General features: G+C 40.8%; 1 protein-coding gene across 6 annotated transcripts in view; it reads left to right on the top strand.

Annotated features, from left to right (window-relative positions):
* Nucleotides 1-23,418, top strand: part of HPS4 (HPS4 biogenesis of lysosomal organelles complex 3 subunit 2) — a 71,928-nt gene that overhangs the window by 13,160 nt on the left and 35,350 nt on the right. For 4 of the 6 annotated variants that reach the window (XM_040351200.1, XM_040351216.1, XM_040351191.1 and 1 more), the window contains exons 4-9: nt 1,075-1,165; nt 4,576-4,719; nt 7,340-7,447; nt 10,296-10,409; nt 11,680-11,774; nt 14,325-14,391. In XM_040351200.1, coding sequence (XP_040207134.1) covers nt 1,075-1,165; nt 4,576-4,719; nt 7,340-7,447; nt 10,296-10,409; nt 11,680-11,774; nt 14,325-14,391 — 619 coding nt within the window. Of the gene's footprint in view, nt 1-1,074; nt 1,166-4,575; nt 4,720-7,339; nt 7,448-10,284; nt 10,410-11,679; nt 11,775-14,324; nt 14,392-23,418 lie in introns of those variants that run through there. The other 2 variants (XM_040351225.1, XM_040351234.1) reach the window with 2 other exon arrangements.

A 23,418-nucleotide genomic window follows, 5' to 3' on the forward strand; every position in this document is an offset into this window, starting at 1 on the left:
GGGGAGAGCCGCGTGTAAACACGGCTTCACTGTGGCGGCTGCATCGATCGTGTCATCCCCTTTATAGGGAGACACAATCGATGACGTCACTCCTACAGCCACACCCCCCTACAGTTGTAAACACACACTAGGTGAAACATAACCCCTTCAGCGCCCCCTGTGGTTAACTCCCAAACTGCAACTGTCATTTCCACAATAAACCATGCATTTTAAATGCATTTTTTGCTGTGAAAATGACAATGGTCCCAAAAATGTGTCAAAATTGTCCGAAGTGTCCGCCATAATGTCGCAGTCATGAAAAAAATCGCTGATCACCGCCATTAGTAGTAAAATAAAAAAATGCAATAAAACTATCCCCTATTTTTGTAAACGCTATAAATTTTGCGCAAACCAACCGATAAACGCTTATTGCGATTTTTTTATTTTTTTTACCAAAAATATGTAGAAGAATACGTATCGGCCTAAACTGAGGAAAAAAAATGTTTTTTAATATATTTTTGGGGGATATTTATTATAGCAAAAAGTAAAAAATATTGAATTTTTTTCAAAATTGTTGCTCTATTTTTGTTTATAGCACAAAAAATAAACTGCAGAGGTGATCAAATACCACCAAAAGAAAGCTCTATTTGTGGGGGAAAAAAAGGACGCTAATTTTGTTTGGGAGCCACGTTGCACGACCGCGCAATTGTCAGTTAAAGCGATGCAGTGCCGAATCGCAAAAAGGGGCCTGGTCCTTTACCTGCATTTTGGTTCGGGGCTTAAGTGGTTAAGAATGCTTTTTGCCGGTCTGTCTCTGGCTGCAATACTTTCTGAGACACTACTCACTGGAAGTGGCATGATAAAAAAAAAAAGAGTGAATTCAAATATGATCTGCATTCTTGTTCTAGATCAGTGACTAATAAAGTACTAAAATCACTGGATCAGCACAACAATCCGGCAGTGTTCAGCAGAAACAGCCTCCATATTCTCTCAGAATAGGAGTCCTTTACTCGCCTATTCTTGTGTGAATTTTACTAATGAAAATAGCTTGACATTGTTTTCTGATCATTTGGTTTCTTTTTATTATAATTTCAGGTTGAGTTACTTCTTTCTTTACGATGGTTCAAAGGTAAAAGGGGAAGGTGACCCCACAAGGGTTGGAATTAATTACTTCTACCCCCCTCAGGTAATTAATGGTATTTATAAAAGTCTATACAAACCTGCACCTGTAGGGCCAGGACCATAAAAAAAAGTTTTCTCCTTGGTTCTGCAAAGCAGCACTCAATGCCTGTTCTACCCTTGAGTGGACCTAAGCATCCTTAATTGACATGGGGCTGCATGTTTTCACACAAGTAAGCTCTTGCTGAACCAGGCTGCTGGGTATTACATTGAGGTAGAGAGTGATTTTATTTATTTTTTTATTACAGAAGCAGTATTTCCTGGAAAGTATACGCCATTGGTTCATTTTATTTTGATCTTATAGTTGCTGTTTTTTTTGTTTTTTTGTTTTCCTTCACTTCACTTTCCTTCACATTCTATATATCTGACTTTGTTAGTCCTACTCACGTTCATACTTTTTTTCATTTTTTGCCATTCTCTGATCTCACTACTTGCTGCTTATTTTAAAGGAAATCGTTAACACCAAAAGCAGCATAATCTACTGCATACAGTACGAGGGCCGAAACAACTAATCGATGAATCGATAACCATTTTCATAATCGATTAATCGGCCAGTAACATAATGGGGTTAAAAAAAATTAAATTAGCCCTTTATAGTACAAAAAAGCAAATCACTACTGTAAATATTACTTTCACTGTCCCACAGTAAAAAAAAATGAACCCCTTGCAGTAGAGATTATTTGCTCTTTTTGTACTTATTTTCGTTTTTTTTAACCCCATTATGTTACTTAACATCTCAGGCCTGGGGTCACACCTGCTTTTTGGTGCTTTCTTCAGAAACACACTACAGTTCATTTACATGTTTTCCTATGGGACACGTTCACATCCATGTTTTTTTTTTTCAGCTGCTGCGTATTTGGAAAGGGCAAGCACTTTTTAACGCAAAACGGTGCTATTTTTTTTTTTTTTTGTTGGTTCAATATACTTTAAAGCGGGAGTTCACCCATTTATTAAATTTTTTTTTTTTCTCCCCTTAGATTCCTGCTCGTTCGGTCTAGGGGAATCGGCTATTTGTACTAAAATATGAGCAGTACTTACCCGTTTTCGAGATGCATCTTCTTCCGTCGCTTCCGGGTATGGGTCTTCGGGAGCGGGCGTTCCTTCTTGATTGACAGTCTTCTGAGAGGCTTCCGACGGTCGCATCCATCGCGTCACTCGTAGCCGAAAGAAGCCGAACGTCGGTGCGGCTCTATACTGCGACTGCGCACCGACGTTCGGCTTCTTTCGGAAAATCGTGACGCGATGGATGCGACCGTCGGAAGCCTCTCGGAAGACTGTCAATCAAGAAGGAACGCCCATTCCCGCAGCCCATACCCGGAAGCGACGGAGAGGATGCATCTCGTAAACGGGTAAGTACTGCACATATTTTAAAACGAATAGCTGATTCCCCTAGAGAAAACGAGCAGGAATCTAAGGGGAAAAAGTGCCCTCTAAGGGTGAACCCCCGCTTTAATGGAGAAGCTGCAGAAAAGCATGTAATGTGTTTTTTGCAGCAATTTGTGTTTTGTAATCTGCCCAACATCAAAATTTAATTTTTTTTTTTTTTTTTTTAAAGGCTATTAATCGAAACAATAATCGGCCAACTAATCGATTATGAAAATAATCGTTAGTTGCAGCCCTGTACAGTACATACAATTTCCAGGTGATTGCCTATCCACTTTTTACATTTTACTGCATCTTATTATTGCAAAGCAAAAAGAATGCAGCTTTTAACATTGTGATCATTCTTCCACCAGATGGCGCTCTGCTCTCATGGTGTATTGAAGATACATTAGTATTTTTTTTCATGGTCTGATCTAAGCAATGCATGCAAATGTGCTGATAAATGAAGTTCTTTGTTTGGAATGCCTTATGAGGATATTTAATTGACCAGTAAACGTAACAGTATGTACAGGATGTTCAGGTTTAGATCTGCTTAGTCATTGTGTAGTTTTTAATATATTGTTTTTTTCTTTTTATATTTAAAAGAAATGCCCTATCCTATGAAAAATGCTGTTCTGAAACGGTACTTGATTAAGGCATTTCAGCTTAAAAAAATATAAATATATATACATACATTCATATATTATTTTTGTGGAAAAGGAAATCCAAGTAAAGTTTAGACCAGCTAGGCAAAACTGCTAACAAAATTGCTAACCAAGCAGGTTTATTTACTGCTGCTGTGTTGCAAAGGTGAAGTGATAGATAATGTGTTTTTGTTTTTTTGTTTTTTTAGATAGATAGATAGAGATATATATATATATATATATATAGATAGAGATATATATATATATATATATATATATAAACATGTCATACTTGCCTGCTCTGTGCAATGGTTTTGCACAGAGCAGCCCTGATCCTCCTTTTTTTGGGGTCCCCCGCCAGCGCTTCGGGCTCCTCCCAGCCTTCCGAGTGGTGCCATAGCAACCTGTTAGCTATTGGCGCACTCTTTGAGCCGCACGGTGTGCATCTATTGCCCCCCTCACTACCTCATCACTGGGTTTGATTGACCGCAGCAGGGACCAATGGCTCCTTAACCCAGTGAGTAGGGTTGTCCCGATACCGATACCAGTATCGGGACCGATACCGAGGATTTGCGGGAGTACTTGTACTCCCGGACATACCCCCGATACCTAAATAGAATTCTTGCCCCAAGGAGTGTCTATACGCGGCGCAGCGGGGAATACTACAGCTATTCAAATGAAAGCTGTGATGTTCCCCGCACGCTGTTTAACCCATGCGGCGGCGGCATCTAGGTATGGGGGGACATGGCTGCATATGTGGGGGGGACATGGCTGCATATGTGGGGGGGACATGGCTGCATATGTGGGGGGACATGGCTGCATTTGGGGACACATTTAAAAAAAAAAGTATCGGTATCGGCGAGTACTTGAAAAAAAGTATCGGTACTTGTACTCAGTCCTAAAAAAGTGGTATCGGGACAACCCTACCAGTGAGGATGGGAGAGAGAACAGTGCTCAATTGAGTTCGGGCTCAGGTAAGTATTGGGGAGGGGGGGGGGGGGCTAGGTGGAACTGCAGAGAAAACATTAGGGTAACAAACCTTTAGCCAGTTTAAAAGCCCATTTTTTTTCTTTTTCTTGCTGAGTAGAGTGGGGGATGTTTAGAACTTTTGTCAATACATTTTATGGGGGCAACAAGGAAAAACTTCATCTCCATGTCCTAGTGGCAAGAAGCGATATGGCAGGATATCTACCTAGCAGAGATGGCAATAAAAGCCTGTTGGCACTTCTGACCCTTAACCCACTCTCTATCTAAAATCTAAGAAAAAGGATTTTCTGTTGAACTTCTTTAAAATGCTTTTGTGAATAAATATAATTTAGCCACTAAATACATGTTGTCCTAAACTTCTTTTCTATGGGCTTTTCCAGTATCTTCTCCCTAACGCTTTCCCATCTTCTCTGCTGCTTTTTAGACATGTATTGAACAACAAGAGTTACTGTGTGGACAGATTGCTGGGGTCGTTCGCTGCATGACCGAAATCTCCAAGTCTCCTCCAAACCTTATCAGGCTGCGGAAGCTGAAATTTGCGATTCAGGTTCATGGCGAGTATTTGTGGGTGAGTGTACTTTGAATGGCCAATGTAATTCTATACAATCTATATGGTAAGTTTAAAGACTAACTGTTTTACAATATTTGATGTGCTTCTTAAAGAAAAGATTTTGGCCATGATTCTCTTGTGGGTCACAATTACTTCTGTCCTCCTGGGACCCAGAGTCAGCCTAATGGAGCACAACTGCTCCAGGCTTGGGAAGAATCCTGACAATTTTGTGGGGATCTGACCAGGGCTGTGGAGTCTGAGTCGAGGAGTCGGAGTCGGGGGAAATTTTGGGTACCTGGAGTCGGCAAACAATACTCCGACTCCTACTAAATTTAGATTGGAATAAAAAAAAAAAAAAGCAAGTTTAAATGTCCCAATTCACAAAAAGTTATAATTAATGACTTCTCTACTGTAAGAATAAAGACCAATGCATGCAGTGCCTCACGTAACCGCAAAACGAGCACGTTAAGTGACCGTGAAGAAGCATGCTTTTCATGTGCTTTATTATATGGCACGCAACGCACAATTAGGAGCTGCAATACTTATACTTTCCATAGTGTTGTGTTCTGCTTTTACAGGGAACGCATGTTAGAGAACCAGTAAGTGTCCAAATAAAAAAATTCCAACAGGAGTTTTATAAAGCACTAAAAGAAGTTGAAAAGTATGATCGCTCATCAAAACTTACTGTTGAAGAAGCCATCCTTGTTTATCCAGAGATCGTTAGTGATGTGGCCAGAATAGTTACTGCAATGCCACCCACCCAAGTCAGTGTCGAAAGATTATTTTCAGCCCTAAAAATAATAAAGTCTGACTTAAGAGCCTCTATGAAAGAGGATCTGGCAGAGGCAATTCTCTTCCTTAGAACTCTACATTGAATTTATTTGCATTTGCTAAGCCTATAACTACATTTCAAGATTAATATAAACCATTTCTAGGTTTTACAGATTTTGTTTTTGGTTCAATATAGATAAGCTTTGTTTTTGTTCTAAAACGACCAAATAATGTGGTTTGTATTTTTGAACTGGCAAAGATCCTGTTCCTGATGTTTATGCCTGCTGCTACTATCCAGTCACTTGATTGTTTTCATTGTGTTTGTCTTTTGCTTAAACTGTGCAATACAGTAGACTGTTGGCTTCCCAGCCAGTAGTCCTGTGGTAGGTTGCGTTTCTTTCCCTCAAGGAATGTATAAAATACATTTGCATATTAATACAGAGGAGTCGGAGTCGGAAGTACATAAAACTGAGGAGTCGGAACATTTATCTACCGACTCCACAGCCCTGGATCTGACTTGCTGGCTCCTCCTCTCGGCCAGCCTCTCCCTTCCCCTCCCCAGACTGGCACTCCATTGAGAGACGATGACCGACGGTCCCTGTTCTCGGAGAACTGAGCAATCAGCGGTTATGTGGTCACTCAGTTCTCGATCTCAGAGCCAAAGTGGGACAGCTGCAGCATCACACCACAAAAAAATAACTGAACAGCTTGGGAGGAGCCACTGTACCAACTATCTGATGTTAGTATAATAATCTTCCCCTGCTTGGCTATTGTGTTCTAAGACACTGGTCAGCGCTCTCGGCCATTGTCTGAGAGCGCTGATTGGATGCCGATTGGCAGACCTTTTTCCATAGCTATGAAGAAGCACTAAGGCATAGTGCGAAACGTCAGCTTTTCTTTTGTTGTGCTGTTTTTTGCTGTGGCATGTATTTTGTGATTTTTAATTAAAGGAGGAGTTTTTTTGGAGTGCGGCTGTCCCAGTTTTTTTTTCCTTCATCCTAACCCAGACCTTTTTCCATCATGCCCCTTCCACAGAAGCTGGACGTTTGGCTGGCTTCTGTTGGACCGGCTGTCATACACACGGGGTAATTGTCGGCCGGTGTCTATTGAACCAGCTGATGCCGCTCGATATTTGATCCTGTGTATGGCTCGTTAGCTTTGCAAAGACAGGTTCTCTCTTTTTCTAATGTGGTTTGAACTATAGTTTAAGTGAGCAACAGGAAATAAAGCATAGTATATTTACATTCCCTATCATAGTGGGTCCCCCACAGCACTCTTATAAGCCATATACTATACTGATTGGCTGCAGTGCACTTCAAAACTTCACCAGAAGGTGGCATAAAATGTAATTGCATTACTCATTATTACTGCACAGAGGGATATGAAGCACATAGGAGACTTTCCAGTTTATTGGAAATCTCTTTAGAAAGATTTTTATTTCCTTTTTAAAGTTTATCTAGGGCACTCAACAAAGGATTGAAATTATAAGGGCCCATCCACACCTCTCAGGTCTGCTGTGGTGGGTTAAACGTACGCACGAGCGCCAAGGCAGCCCATTAATTAGAATTGCTTAACACACCACAGCTTTTGTATGCAGAATTTTCGGCAGCACCCTGCAATGGCTGTGCAATACTGCTTGTTGGGGTGCCATTTGCACTGGTGAATGGGCCCTAAGGGAGTAGTGTTGGGGTGTGACCTAACCTATACAAATTGGAGAAATGGCTTGGGAGGTAGTCTAGAGGAGCTAGACTGTATAAGCAGTTTGACAATGATTAAATCACAGTGTAGAGTATTCCTGTTATGGTACAGATCTTCTAGATTTGATCGCTGCACCAGCTCTGCCTCATTGTTTGCTTTCTTGTTAAAGGCACTTGGATGCTCAGTGGATGTTGCTGATGTCAGCTGCAAGTGTTTTCTGGACGATCTCGTTGGGCTCTTTCGGTTTTATAATGGACCCTTATGGCATGCTTATCAGGTAGGTATATTTCTGCTTGGAGCTATAAGTTCTATTCCCATCACTTGTTGTAGGCGAGGTGCTTTGAATAAATTCTACACGAGTTGCAGAAGGATCAATGGTAACGAGTGTAAAATGAGCCAAAAATGCACATGATGCGTTTTATATCAGATATACCTGTACTTGTGTGCGTCGATTTATCTGTTGGGTACATTTTCTCCAGAAAATAACCTTCACTTAGTATTGTGTGAGCAGCTATATTTGACAAAACATGCATGCTGAACTTTTTCTTTGTAATACAGTTCGTGGCTGTGATTTATTATTTAGTTGAACTTCTGCAAGCAGATTATTTGTTTCAATAACTAAATCTTTTTTTTTTTTTAGCACTGTGATGAGGTAGAGGAAAATACATATTTTGTATCTGACAGCCGTATTAGAAAAAAATAGAATAAAATCCTTTAGACGAATACATTGCAGGGACCATGTAGTTTAGTTTCTCAAGATTGTTTATAGCAGGGGTAGGTACAAAAAGGAGAGGGGTGGCATGGTTGACTGGTGGGCTAGGCCTACATCCCAAAAAGGAACTCCCCCTTACGGGACTTTAAGGGCCCAAGTAATAGTACACAGAGTATATACTCTTTGTGTACTACTACTTAGGCCATTAAAGTCCCATAAGGGGGAGTTCCTTCACTCTATAGCAGGGGTAGGCAACCTCCGCCCTCTGGCTTTAGTGAAACTACAAATCCCATCATGTCTCTGCCTCTAGGACTCATGCCTGTGATTGTCAGGGTCTTGCAATGTCTCATGGGACTTGTAGTTTCAAAACGGCTGGAGGGCCGAGGTTGCCTACCCCTGGTTTATAGGTTGTACTGAATATTCATGACGAGGAAAAGTTTTATCAGCAGTGCTTAGCAAACCTGTTTTTGGTATGGTAGGACCTAATCTCCCAGCAGGATAAGCTAACTGATTGATAAAGATTTTTGATCTTGATCTGTATGTAGCTCTCTCTGTTCAACAGAAGTCTGTTGCCGCCAGCATTTGATCAACCACCCAGGGGGGAGAGTTGATGGGTAAAGTGATTCTTAATGTAGTTTAAAAAAAATAAAAATGACAAATATGCCATGCACTCCTGTCCTGTGCAATGGTTTTGTACAGAGCTGCCCGGTTTCTACTTCTTTCCAGGTTCGCCACTGTCTGTCTGGGCCCCACTCCAAGTGCCCCCAGTAGCAAGCCTCGTGTTATGGGTGCACTCAAGCAGGCTAGCTCCTAAGCTGCACTCCCATGAATGGTTACAGTGCGTGGTGTGGCTTGGCCCCCCACTCTCTCCTCATTGGCTGTGATTGACAACAGTAAAACACAATGGCTCCCGCTGCTGTGTGAGCCAACTAGAAGAGAGACCAGGGAGAGCTGCTCTCATGCACATCGCTGGATCGAGATGGGGCTCAGGTAGGTATAAGAGGGGGCTAAGTGGGAGCTGCACCCAGAAAGTTTTTTTTTTACCTAAATGCAAGGTAAAAAAAAAAAAAAACTTCTGTCTTTAGAATCACTTTAAGGTGACATTGTCCTATACAATCTGAATGGGTTGTTTAGGTGTGCCCTCCTATTACATAGTTTTGGTAAATCTAAAGGAGATTGTACAGAGTTTGTACAATCAGATTGTATAGTGTACGATTTTGGACTGCAAAATCGTATGACAAGTCATTCTCCATGATTTTCAAAGACTACCATTCCTACTGGCACGACTTTAAGTCGTGCCTACTTCAAAGTAGTCCCGCACTACTTTGGTCCGATTTTGATGCCACTTACACAGGCATTCATTGAAATCGCGGTAAAATCGCGCAACTTTGAAGTCGCACAAGTGTAAAAGGGGGCTTAATCTAAGAAGGAAGTTTAGTTACAATGGCCCGGATTCAGAGAGCAATTGCGCCTGCGTAACCATAGTTACGCAGCGCAATTGCTTGCTTGCGCCGGCGTTACGAATGCTCCTGATTCAGGAACATCGTAACGCCGACTGCAGCCTAAAATCTGCGTGGCATAAGGCTCTTCTGCCACGCAGATTTTAGGCTGCATTCTTGCGTTGACCGCTAGGGGGCGCTCCCATTGTGCTCAGTGTATAGTATGCAAATTGCATACTAACACCGATTCACAATGTTGCGCGAGCCCTGCGTACGCAAGTTACGGAGTTTCCGTACGGCGTCTTTAGCGTAAGGCTGCCCCTTCTAATAGTAGGGGCAGCCAATGCTAAAGTATACCCGCCGTTCCCGCGTCGTGAAATTTGAATTTCACGTTGTTTGCGTAAGTGATTCGTGAATGGCGCTGGACGCCATTCACGTTCACTTTGAAGCAAATGACGTCCTTGCGACGTCATTTGCCGCAATGCACGTCGGGAAAGTTTCCCGACGGCGCATGCGCTTTACGATCGGCGAGGGAACGCGCCTAATTTAAATGATTCCCGCCCCCTGCGGGATCATTTAAATTGCGCGCGCTTACGCCGGGCAATTTTGCCGGCGCGCCCTCGCAATTTACGGAGCTACTGCTCCGTGAATCGAGGGCAGCGGCGCAAATTTGCGGGGGCGCAGGGCAAAATCGTTGCCCTGTGCCTCCGTAATTTATGCGCAATTCTTACTGAATCCGGGCCAATGTTTCCTGTTAAAAACTTGGCAGACTGTCCAGATATTTTTTTTTTTTGACAGCTGATAAGTCTCTCCACTTATATGAGAGAATCGTCAAACTCTGCATTGGGGTTGAATCAGGGGGGTTGAATTGAGATTATGATTTTTTTAACGATTCATTGTCCAGCTTCAGCAGCATTTAGTAGTTGTAATTTGTTAAATAAAGCTTTTTTTAACACTGTTTAGTTTCCTCTCAGGTCCACTCTCAGGCAGAACTGAATGAGGAGTGGAACCTTTACCTGGAACACATGCAGAATACTCCCGAGTTACACCAGATCTTCAACTCCCTCAGCCATTTGGACAAAACCAAAGTATGGGTTTCCTTTTTTTTGTTGGACTATCATCTCCAGGAACTGACTAAGCCATATTCTTTTTTGTAAAGAACTCTGGAGATTCTGGTTGATGTTATGCATGCAATGCCTTGGTATTCAGCTTGCTGGAATGATAGGTTCGTTAGACATCTCTATTATAGATATTGGCAGTAAAACAGCGGCTATCAGTCTTTCTGGCGTATGGCTCTTTGCCCAGGGACAAGGAACAATGCTCAGTTGGCAAACTTCCTAACCTGTTTCTGTAGCAACTGAGAGCTGGCTTTTAAATAACTTGTCAAGATTGTTGCATAATTATATTTACTGTAAACCCCTATTGATGATGTCTGTGCTCTTATGTTGGGGAAACAAATATATTTCACAGTGTGCTGTGACTACTCTGTACCAGAAGGTGTCAGGGCAGTCATTGGATTTTACATAAGCCATGTATGTACACAAGTAGCCTTGTGAAAATACATATATGTGTAGTACTGCGCTGTCAATTGAAACAATCCTAAAAAGGATTGAATAAGTGAACAAAGTGCTGCAACTAAAATGTGAGACGCACACAATAAGAACATAGAATTAATAAAAAGCTGCACAAAAATAATGCTCAATGTTGCTAAATTAAAAAATATACAGAAAATGAACACCAGCAAACATGTACGAAATGATGAAACCTATTACGATGGAGTGCAATAATATACGGAATAGAATGCACCATGTATCAAATGTTAACACCAATCACTAAGTGGAAAAACAAATGACACAAATAGTCCCACTATAAGATGGAAGTCGAGCAAACTTTATAGTTAAAAAGATGGTTGCCAGTATATCAAAAACATGGAGTCTTCCTAAGGATAGTCTGGTGACATCAAGCTGCAATTCACCCAAGAACAATGTTGTTAGGATAGAAAAGGGATCCTCCACCTCTAAAACCACTGCCGCTTACCAGAAACTAAGATCCCTGTAGGGGATCTATGTTCGCAAGATAGCCTGTATTCCAGCCTTGGTCTCTATATGCCGCTGGCAGATTTCTGCAATTGATCCATGTATCTCCCCAGTTCCTCACAGGATAGACAATGTGGTATTGGCCCATTGATAAAGGATATAAATCAACATAGCATAACCTGATAAATTTATTGTAAAAAATTAAAATGACACTTACAAAAGTGAAGATAAATTCGATAAATAAATATATGAATGTGAAAATGGATAAATATATGAATATCATTCTGTTTGCTGATGATTCTTACCCCATTATGGTACACAGGTGGATCCGCTTCTTTTACTGAAGGCTGCACTCATTCTGCAGACATGTCAGCGCTTCCCTCATGTCCTGGCTGGCTGCATTATGTATAACAATCGGTAAGGCAAACATCCTTTCACTTTGGTCAATAGAGCATACTATGTAGATATCCATTTCTATATGGTGGAAATTAAATATGTGCTGAAAGAAATATGGAGGCTGTCATTGCTGACAGTTTTTGGAAATTGCTAGCTGCTGTTCTAAATATTTTTAGGACTGTTACTGATTAAAATTTTCGTGTTCAATTAATCGATTTTTTTTTTTTTTTTGGACTAATTTCGATTAATTATAACGCACATACAGATACAGATCCAACTACTTTTAGCTGATCTCCTTTCAGGCTGTTTCCCAGTGCAGCTACCAACAACTGGAAAAATGGATAGCAGGATACAAAAAACACACAAAGGCAGCGCTCGATGGGAATAGCATTAAAACTTTTATAGTCTTCAAGTATGTAACAAAATATTGCACTGGAGATCAAATCGATGTAGCTACATAAACTGTAAAAATGGTGCGAGTAATACCAAACGGTACCAAAAGCAGTCATAAAAACATGTAGCCAAGTATGATACTGGTATAAAGATGTGTACAACGATACCACTGCTAAATCCAGATGAGGAGGGGGTTAACGTCAGTCCGTCGGCATGTAGGTATCCCATGAAGGGAACTATCAACTCCCAGTGGATGGCTGTAGAATCCCAGGTTGGTAGAGGAAAGTGTAACAACCCTTGCGTGTGGCAGATAGTAAGATCCCGCCGGCATGCAGATATGAAGTCACAGCAAAGGAGCCCTTCGGATGGACACGGCAAGCCCCACCGGTGTTCGTGACATCACCGGATCTCTGACTGAAGACCTGAAAGTCGGCAGAGAGGTGAGTACTGATCAAAAGAATTTTGAACGATTAATTGATCGTTAATTTCCTCAGCCCTAGATATTTTGGCTTAGAACATTTCCAAGCCACTGACCTAGGACAAGCATGCAGTAAGTAAAGTCAGAATTTTTACATAATGGTTTCAGGTCGGTGACTCGAGTGACTGAAGCTATTGTTAAAGCCAACAACTGCTAAATGCAGAAGGTGAGGTCCAAATCTGGTGTCTTTAACCACTTTCCGACCTCCTCATGTACATATACGTCAGCAGAATGGCACGGACAGGCACATGTACGTACCTGTACGTCCTCTGCTAGACGTGGGTGGGGGGTCCGATCGGGACCCCCCCCGGTACATGCGGAGGTCAGGTCCGCTCCGGGAGCGATCCGGGACGACGGCGCGGCTATTTGTTTTTAGCCGCTCCGTCGCAATCGCTCCCCGGAGCTGAAGAACGGGGAGAGCCGTGTGTAAACACGGCTTCCCCGTGCTTCACTGTGGCGGCGCATCGATCGGGTGATTCCCTTTATAGGGAAGACCCGATCGATGATGTCATTCCTACAGCCACTCCCCCCTACACTAGTAAACACACACAAAGTGAACACTAAATGTTACAGCGCCCCCTGTGTTTAACTCCCAAACTGCAACTGTCATTTTCACAATAAAGAATGCAATTTAAATGCATTTTTTGCTGTGAAAATGACAATGGTCCCAAAAATGGGTCAAAATTGTCCGAAGTGTCCGCCATAATGTCGCAGTCACGAAAAAAATCGCTGATCGCCGCCATTAGTAGTAAAAAAAAATAAAAAAAATAAAAATGCAAAAAAACTATCCCCTATTTTGTAAACGCTATAAATTTTGCGCAAACCAACCGATAAACGATTATTGCGATTTTTTTTTTTTTTACCAAAAATAGGTAGAAGAATACGTATCGGCCTAAACTGAGGAAAAAAAAACAATTATATATGTTTTTGGGGGATATTTATTACAGCAAAAAGTAAAAAATATTGCATTTTTTTCAAAATTGTCGCTCTATTTTTGTTTATAGCGCAAAAAATAAAAACCGCAGAGGTGATCAAATACCACCAAAAGAAAGCTCTATTCGTGGGGAAAAAAGGACGCCAATTTTGTTTGGGAGCCACGTCGCACGACCGCGCAATTGTCTGTTAAAGCGACGCAGTCCCGAACTGTAAAAACCCTTTGGGTCTTTAGGCAGCAATATGGTCCGGGGCTTAAGTGGTTAAATGCACATTAAAAGAAAACCTCTATTAACCCTCTAAAACCATATCTGAAGGAAAGGATGTGAAATAAGGTGCTTATGCACCATCGAACTACTCGGTCTGTGCTTTAGCCCCTCAATATAACAATGAAATTCCAGGAATGGGGACATGGCTTCATTGGACTTTTAATAGGCCCTCCTTTCAACTTGTATCCCAGGGAAAGTGATCCTGGGTGTTCTCTTTTTCTACAGAATATCAAATTGCAGCATATTCTTATATATAAACTGTGACCAAAATTTCGGAATTTTTGTTGTTGGTGCTGTAGTTTGATAACCGCCATCGTTGCCATTGCATTGTTTCCAATCGGAGTATGTTTGTCATCCTTCAATCACATCTGTATATCGGTGTTAAATGCTTACTATTTACCTACTGTGTTCATATGATAAATTTCAAGAATGTGCATCCTATTTTACGAATAAAACAAAATGATAAACTGAAAGCCTAAAATGCATGTTCCTTTCTAGGATAGTGAGCACACAGCTGCCTCCCTCTTTGACTTCCAGGATTCTTCTACAGAGGCTTGTACAAGCTGTAAGTACCCTGGAAAGCATTGTATTTTTACCTAACTGTTTAAGCTAAACCCAAAAACAACAATTTTATTGTATTGCAGCCTAAAAGTCCTTAAATACAGTGGTTACGTTTTTTGTTTTCTTAGCCTTTTTGCCTTTTTTTTTTATTTTTTATTTTCCTTTATTTCCACCTGGTAATTCTGCAAATAACCCTCTTCCTGTTCTTAAAGCGGAGTTCCACCCTAAAAACAAACTTTTTTTTAACAGCTTGCCTTTTAATGTAAAAAAAAAAATCTTACTCGCTTGTATATGGCTGTTACTAGGCAGATTTCAACTTCCTGTCCTAAGACCCCATTGCCTCCTGGGAAATCATTTCCCAGGAGTCTCTGGGCATTACTGTACCTAAAAATCCCAGCATGCACCTCTCTAGGGAAATCCAGGAAGACACAGGAACTGGGCTTCTCATGCCCACAGCTAACATGGAAATGGCCATCGCTGAGCAGATATCAGGTAAGTGTTTACATTATTTTATGTACCGATCGTGTATTTTTGATAATTGTAAAAGAATATTGAATGTAATGTATTGTGGATTGCAAAAAAAAATAAAAAAAAATGCCCGGAATCCCGCTTTAACTGCTCTGCTGTTTCTATGACAGGAGCCTTCAAACAAGTCTGCCTATGTTCATGTCTTTTACATGGGAACAGAGGGATTAGTAGTTTACAGGTGAAAGCTATTGTTTTATGCTTTCGGGTCCGCTTACAGCAAGTGACAAAGACGCAACATTTTCAGCAAGATCAACAAGTATTTTCTGTACTTGCTGAAAATGTTCTTAGTTGGGGGGAAAGGAAACTAATGAAGTCACCACATTGCAAGACAGGCAAGCTGCAATATATTCAATTTATTACATTTCTGTTCTTAGGTATAGGTTTCTTTTAAAGTAGAAGAAAAGGTTAAAGAATAAACTTTTAATGTTGCCTTCCTATTGGCCTGCATACATTTTAGCAAAATTGCTATGTAAATACTTTTTTTTTATTTTCCTACTTTAAAATTGTGCTGTGGAAAGTCTGCTATACAGTATATGACTGCCTACATTTTATTTTATTTTTTTTTGTCTTAAATGTTGATTGTTCACTTTTATTGAATGGATACTGAATAGATTACTGCTGTCAGTTTTTATCCCCAATGGAAGAATAAACCTGAGGAAAATGAAAAGATTGCATTTGTGATCTACTGAGCCAACCAATAAACCTCATTTAACTCTGCGCCAGTTTTTTTTTTATTGGCTAACATAGTAGAGTTCCTAAGTAAACCCTCTTAGGGGCCTTTCACACGGACGGATAGAATGGTGCTTTTAGCTGCGGATTTTCTAGTTTTCTACCGCAGCTAAAAGCGCACAATGCTTTCCTATGGCCCCATTCACACACAACGTTTAGCTGCGATTTCGTTGCATGCGGTTTGGTGCGAATAGAAAAAAATAGAATTGAATGCGTCCAGGTGCGATTTAGTGCAGCTATATGCACTTAAAGAGGAGTTCCACCCAAATTTGGAACTTCCTCTTAATCCACTCCTCGCCCCCTTACATGCCACATTTGGCATGTAATTTTTTTTGGGGGGGGGGGGGGAGTGGGGGCTTCAGGAAGAGTGGGACTTTCTGTCCCTCTTCCTCCTTCCTGTAGGCGATTAAGCTTAATCGCCTTCAGGAAGGGGCTGCTGTAGGCGATCGCCTAGGACACGTCACAGGTCCTAGGCGATCTCCTGGCCAATTACACGGCGCAGCGCTGGGCCGTGCCGCTCGCGCATGTGCAGTGGGTGCCCGGCCGTGAAGCCGAAAGCTGTCACGGCCGGGTGCCCACACTGAGAATGAAGACGCCGGGGAGGGGGGGAGAGGAGCGGAGCCCCGGCCGGCGCGTCGCTGGAGCAGGTAAGTGTCTGTTTATTAAAAGCCAGCAGCTACACTTTTTTTGTAGCTGCTGACTTTTAATAAACATACAAATTGGCTGGAACTCCCCTTTAACCGCAGGTAATCGCAGTCTTTTGTGTCAACTGCGGATAGCAGCGTGAAAAAAAGAAATAACAGGAAGCACATTTTAATAAAAATAAATAAAAAGGGTTGCTATGGAAATGACTACCGCAGCTAAACGTGGCCGCATGTAACCGCACGTAATCGCAATGTACAAATGCAGCTAATCGCAGTGCCCAGAGCCTTGAATTTCACTGAAAATGTACATGCTTTTAATTGCGGCAAAACTGCCGTCTGTCTGAAAGGGGCCTTATTGATTATATATATATATATATATATATATATATATATATATATATATATATATATATATATATATATATATATATATATATATATATATATATATATATATTATAAAAAAAATATACAGTACAGACCAAAAGTTTGGACACACCTTCTCATTCAAAGAGTTTTCTTTATTTTCATGACTATGAAAATTGTAGATTCACACTGAAGGCATCAAAACTAAATAAAAAAATATATATATATATATATATATATTTCATATTCTAGTTTCTTCAAAGTAGCCACCTTTTTGCTTTGATTACTGCTTGGCACACTCTTGGCATTCTCTTGATGAGCTTCAAGAGGTAGTCACCTGGCGCAGCACCCCGTCACTCTCCTTCTTGGTCAAATAGCCCTTACACAGCCTGGAGGTGTGTTTGGGGTCATTGTCCTGTTGAAAAATAAATGATGGTCCAACTAAACGCAAACCGGATGGAATAGCATGCCGCTGCAAGATGCTTTGGTAGCCATGCTGGTTCAGTATGCCTTAAATTTTGAATAAATTCCCAACAGTGTTGCCAGCAAAGCACCATCACACCTCCTCCTCCATGCTTCACGGTGGGTACCAGGCATGTAGAGTCCATCCGTTCACCTTTTTGCGTCGCACAAAGACACGGGGGTTGGAACCAAAGATCTCAAGTTTGGACTCATCAGACCAAAGCACAGATTTCCACTGGTCTAATGTCCATTCCTTGTGTTCTTTAGCCCAAACAAGTCTCTTCTGCTTGTTGCCTTTCTTTAGCAGTGGTTTCCTAGCAGATATTCTACCATGAAGGCCTGATTCACACAGTCTCCTCTTACCAGTTCTAGAGATGTGTCTGCTGCAAAAGGTGGCTACTTTGAAGAACCTAGAATATGAAATATATTTTCAGTTGTTTCACACTTTTTTGTTATGTATAATTCCACATGTGTTCATTCATAGTTGTGATGCCTTCAGCGTGAATCTACAATTTTCAAAGTCATGAAAATAAAGAAAACTCTTTGAGAAGGTGTGTCCAAACTTTTGGTGTGTGTGTGTGTGTGTGTGTGTGTGTGTGTGTGTGTGTGTGTGTGTGTATATATATATATATATATATATATATATAGTATGTGTGTGTATGTGTGTGTGTGTATATATATATATATATATATATATATATATATATATATATATATATATATATATACATATATATATATATAGTATGTATGTGTGTGTATATATATATATATATATATATATATATATATATATATATATATATATATATATATATATATATATATATATAATTTTTTATTTTTGTTAAAGCAGCTAGTCTGAACACCTAATTGAGTTGGTTTGAGCCTGTTGCAATCCACTATATAGCAGAGCTCAGACTAGGACTCGGAGATAACAGTGCAGAGAGCCTTTCGTTTGGGCTTCAGTGCTTAGTGTATCTATCTGAAATTGGCATGTTATCTGCCCCTTGCAATCCATGCAGAGCTCAGACTGAGAGAGAAGCAGTACAAGGTACCAATTAGATGTTCTAGCATGCAACGTGCTGATAGGAGGAGAGAAGAATGACATAGAGATGAACTAATCAGCCCGCCGCTTCTCCTTCACTATCCAATCACAGGCTGAGTGTGAGAAGAATACTTGTTGTATTACTTGACTGCATTAAAGAACAATCGGGTCTGCAGGATGATTTGGACAGTGGGTCAGGGTTGAGTAAATCTCAGGAATGAAATACACATCCTTTGGGATGTAAAACGGTTCTCGGATGCATTTATTGTATGTAATAAGCTGTTTGCCTGGAATGCCGCTTTGAATAGCAGAGATAATTTGGTGGATTGAAAGTTGGTCCCAGTGCAGACAATGTCGTCTTATGAATAAATGAACACATTTTCGGTGTGTGTGTGTGTGTGTGTGTGTGTGTGTGTGTGTGTGTGTGTGTGTATATAGTAAATACTGTATATAACCTAAAAAAAAAAAAGCTCTGGAGATTACATACACGTGTTTTTTTTACTAATTGACTTTTAATGAATTACAAGAGGTCTCTTAGATGTTCCATGAATAACACAGGCAGTGAAAATATTCAGAGTAGAGAGTGGGCTTATTTGTTAATGGCCCAGTCTAAACATTTATCCTGCTAGATTTCCAAACCTTTGAAGTTGGCAGAGCAGCTAATAGGCTTGATGTGCGTGTGTTTGCATGGCCTTTGCCATCATTTCCATACATGTGATGAGCAGATGAGAGAGGTCTGTCATCCACCTAGTAAGAAGCATTGTTCTGTCGGCAAACAAATGATTTGTGCCTGTGTGTTTTGATCTGACTTTATCCCTTTAGTGTAAACTAATTAATCCTATCACTGCTGTTTGCCCATCCAGCCTTTGTAAGAGCCAACCTCTGTGCAGGAATGTGTGGGCCGGCTCCTGCATTGAAGACTAAAATGAGGCATATGATACATGTAGGGTGCAGACTTGATAGCTACCAGTAGAAACGTATTTTTGTCCTTTTTTTTTTTTTTTTTTTTTTTCTGCCTAAATGACAAAAAAAAATCTTGAGTGTTCCAATTGATACTGGGGTAATATTACTGTTCTATTCTTTTATCCATGTTCCACCTATAATTCTACTGCTTATAACTCAGAACTGAGGCTTTTCAGGCTTCATTGCTACGTGTCTAAACTTTATCATCTGTATCTAGGACTACAGTTATTGAGAAGTATGGCCCAATCTTTTGGTCATACTTCTCCTGTAGGGCACATGACCTACCAGTTTCTGTTTGTCATACCGCAGCTAATTGGACTAGGTCAATGAACAACCAGGATCATTGGTGCCCTGATTATCAGTGCAGCCCTATCAGTGTCCATCAGTATGGCATATTAGTGCTGACTTATCAGTACAGCCCCTATCAGTACAGCATATTGGTGTCACCTTATCAGTGCAACTTATCAGTGTCCATCAGTACAGCATATTAGTGCCATCTTATCAGTGCAGCCCCATCAGTGCAACGTATCAGTGTCCATCAGTACAGCCAGGGCCGGATTCCAGACAAGGCCAGGCCTCAGGGCGGCAGTGGGTGCAGGGGCGGCACTGTGGCTGAGAGGAGAGGAAACTTTCACTTTCATTTCAGGAGTTTCCCCTGTCATGTGGATGGTGAGAGGAGAGAAAACAGAGGGAAGAGGAGGTGAGATGGTTCTCGGCAGCAGCACACCCCCTCCTGGTTCTCAATGTCATTTTGTCATTTTTGGCAGCAGCACCCCCCAATGCTCAATGTCATTTTTGGCAGCAACACCCCCCAGGTTCTTAGTGTCATTTTCGGCATTAGCAATCCCAGTCCCCCACCCCCCCTCCGCTTCTCGATGCATCTTAGTATCCTGCCGAAAAAGTCCCTGGCGGATAATGTCCCCCCTGTACTGTGTAGACAAGGGCGGCATTGAAGGGCCCGGCCTTGGGGCGGCAAAGGGAGTAAATCCGGGCCTGGGTACAGCATATTAGTGCCATCTTATCAGTGCAGCCCCATCAGTACATCATATTAGTGCCACCTTATCAGTGCAGCTGCATCAGTGCAACGTATCAGTGTCCATCAGTACAGCATATTGGTGCCATATTATCAGTGCCCATCAGTGAAGGACAAAATTTACTTTTTTACACTGTTCTATAACAGAAACTTTTTTTTTTTTTGCTTTAAACATTTTCAGTACTTTTCTAGTTTGTTTGGCAAATCATAAAAACCCAGTGGTGATTACATACCACCAAATAAAAGCTCTATCTGTCTCAATTTTTTTTTAAATAAAAATATTATTGGGTATAGTTTTGCATGACCGTGCAATTGTCATTCAAAGTGCAACAGCTGAAAATTGGCCTGAGCAGGAACAGGGTGAATGTGCCCTGTATTGAAGTGGTTAAAAAAAAAAAAAAAAAAACAGCAAGCATGTTATACTTGCCTAATCTGTGCAGTGGTTTTGCACAGCACATCCCCAATCTTCTTCTCATGTCCCCAGCAGGCGCTCCTCCCTCCTCCACCTTGACCAGTGCCTCCAATAGAGGAGGCCCTGCTCTATGCGTCCAAAAGACTCTCTGCTCATTCATTTGCTTACTGGCTGTGATTGACAGCAGTGGGAGCCAATGGCTCCTGTTGCTGTCTCAGCCAATGAGGAGTGATGGTCCCAGGACAGTTGAGGCTCTCATGCACATAGCTGGATCGAGGGGAAGCTTAGGTTAGTATGGGGGGACATAGTGTTTTTTTTATTTTATTTTGTCTTTTTATCTTCATGCATAGAATTTATGAAGGTAGTAGTAATAGTAGTTTATTTAGAACCTGTATAAATGTAATGAACACAAAAACAAACGTAAAACTGTAAACAAAATAATTTGGCTTGCATATCCGATAAAGGAGCGTGAAGAAGTACCGGTTTATTTAATCCCACCCCATTTCATTAATTATAGTAAATTATCTAGCTTCCCATTAGTATAAGGTTTTATAATAATTAATAATTTTAATATATTCTAATAATAATTGTACTATACAATCATACATTCATAAAATACAATGTAAACAACCTTCAGCCTTTAGCCCTGGTTCACACTGGGTACGATTTGGAACGATTTGAGATGCGATTTGACATGTCAAATCGCATCTCAAATCGGCGCCAATTGTCGGCAATGGCACTGTCCTAATCAGTGCGATGCCGCATCTGCGATTTCAAAAAGTAGTTCCTGTACTACTTTTTGCGATTTCAGGCCGCGATTTACATTAAATTGCGGCCGAAATCGCGGCAAAATCGCGGCCGCGAAATCGCGATAAAATCGCGCATTTTACCGCGATTTTGAATTCGCAGCAGTGTGAACCTAGGCTTACAACCACTTTAATATTGGAGAGGAGAGGCTGCCATCTTGGGCACTGTCGTGAGGCAAGCAGCTGGGATACTTCCTAGGAAACCAACCTGCAGATTACACCAGGTAGGTGATTATCTATCCAAGTGTAATCTTCAGGACCCCACTATCCATTTTGACAGCTGGTCCTGTTCTGTGTGATTACCAGGCATGCAATTGCATGGTAATTGACTAGCTGTCTTTGCACTCTGTATTTAAATCTCTGCCCTGTAATTTCACCTGGCCAGGAAATAGAAGAGGGGCATCTTCCCAGTGGAGACTCCAACAATAAAGCCTTGGGCACACGGTGAGATTATCGAACGAATGTTTGGATGATGATCTCCATATAGAAAACAAGTAGGTTGCTAAAGTAGGAAAATTCCTGTGCGACAGAATAACATTTTGAAAGTGATGTAATGTGTTATAATGTGTTATAATGTATTTGTATTGTATTTTCGGCCGAAACCTGTACTGATTAAACAAAAATCGTACGATCTGGTATCGTGCAAAATTTCGGAGGACAGCTGCGTACCAACGGTCAGATTATTGTAAGATTGCTTCGAAAGCGGTATTTTTTGGTACGATATTCTTATTGTGTGTACGGGGCTCAAAGCGGACCTTCTGTCTTTTTTTTTTTTTTTTTTTTTTTTTTTTTTTTTTTTTACGTTCCATCTATTTAAATCTTCTGCCTTGTTGTTTTAACTTTGGATAGTAAAACATTTTTTTTTCTGCCAGTAAATACCTCCTTCAGTTCACTTCCTGTTTCTGGTCTGGTCATTAGCTTAGGTTTATGACATCATGCACAGCTCTCACTCTTGGTTGCAGCTAGACTAGGGAGATTTCTGCAGCATATATGGCAACTACAGAATCACAGTAAATATAAAGTAATATGCAAAGTGGTTGGAGAAAAGCTTCAAAATGGCAAAGATGTTTTATTACAAATTATGTGAGCTGATTGCAGTTCCTCTTTAACCACTTGACCACTGGGCACTTAAACCCCCTTCCTAACCAGACCAATTTTCAGCTTTCTGTTATAAAATTTTGCAAATTTAGTAATTTTTCCTCATAAATTTTGGCCCAAATTTATACTGCTACATATCTTTGTTAAAAATAAATACAAATTGGTGTATATTATTTGGTCTTTGTGAAAGTTATAGAGTCCACAAGCTATGGTGCCAATCTCTGAAAATTGATCACACCTGAAGTACTGACGGCCTATCTCATTTCTTGAGACACTTACATGCCAGAAAAGTACAAATGCCCCCCAAATTACCCCTTTTTGGAAAGAAGACATTCCAAGGTATTTAGAAAGAGGCATGGTGAGTTTTTTGAAGTTGTAATTTTTTCCCACAATTCTTTGCAAAATCAAGATTTTTTTTTCTTTATCTTTTTTCACTAAATTTTCATATTGGCAGGTTATTTCTCACACACAGCATAAGCGTACCACAAATTACAGCCCAAAACACATTCTGCTATTACTCCCGAGTATGGCGATACCACATGTGTGAGACTTTTACATAGCGTGGCCACATACAGAGGCCCAACATGCAGGGAGTACCTTCAGGTGTTCTGGAGCACCCAGGCCAATTCTGACAATTCTCTCCTACATGTAGAAATTTGCATAGAACCCCAAAACATTATATATGTGTTTTTTTTTTTTTTTTTTTTAGCAAAGACCCTAGAGAATACAATGAAGGTATTTGCGCAGCAATTTTTCTAACACGTTTTTTTGGGGAAACAGGTTGTGGGTATACTGCGCTGCTTAAAGAAAGTGAAACCAGCTGCCAACACAGCTAATGTAGACAAATCAGCAGGACAAAAATAGTGGAAAATAGTGTAGCGCTATGGTCAATGGCATCTGTGAAATTCAGAACCACTAATTGCTCCTGTAAAGAGTATATAA

Source organism: Rana temporaria, chromosome 1, assembly GCF_905171775.1.
Source record: "Rana temporaria chromosome 1, aRanTem1.1, whole genome shotgun sequence".
Lineage (NCBI taxonomy): Eukaryota > Metazoa > Chordata > Amphibia > Anura > Ranidae > Rana > Rana temporaria.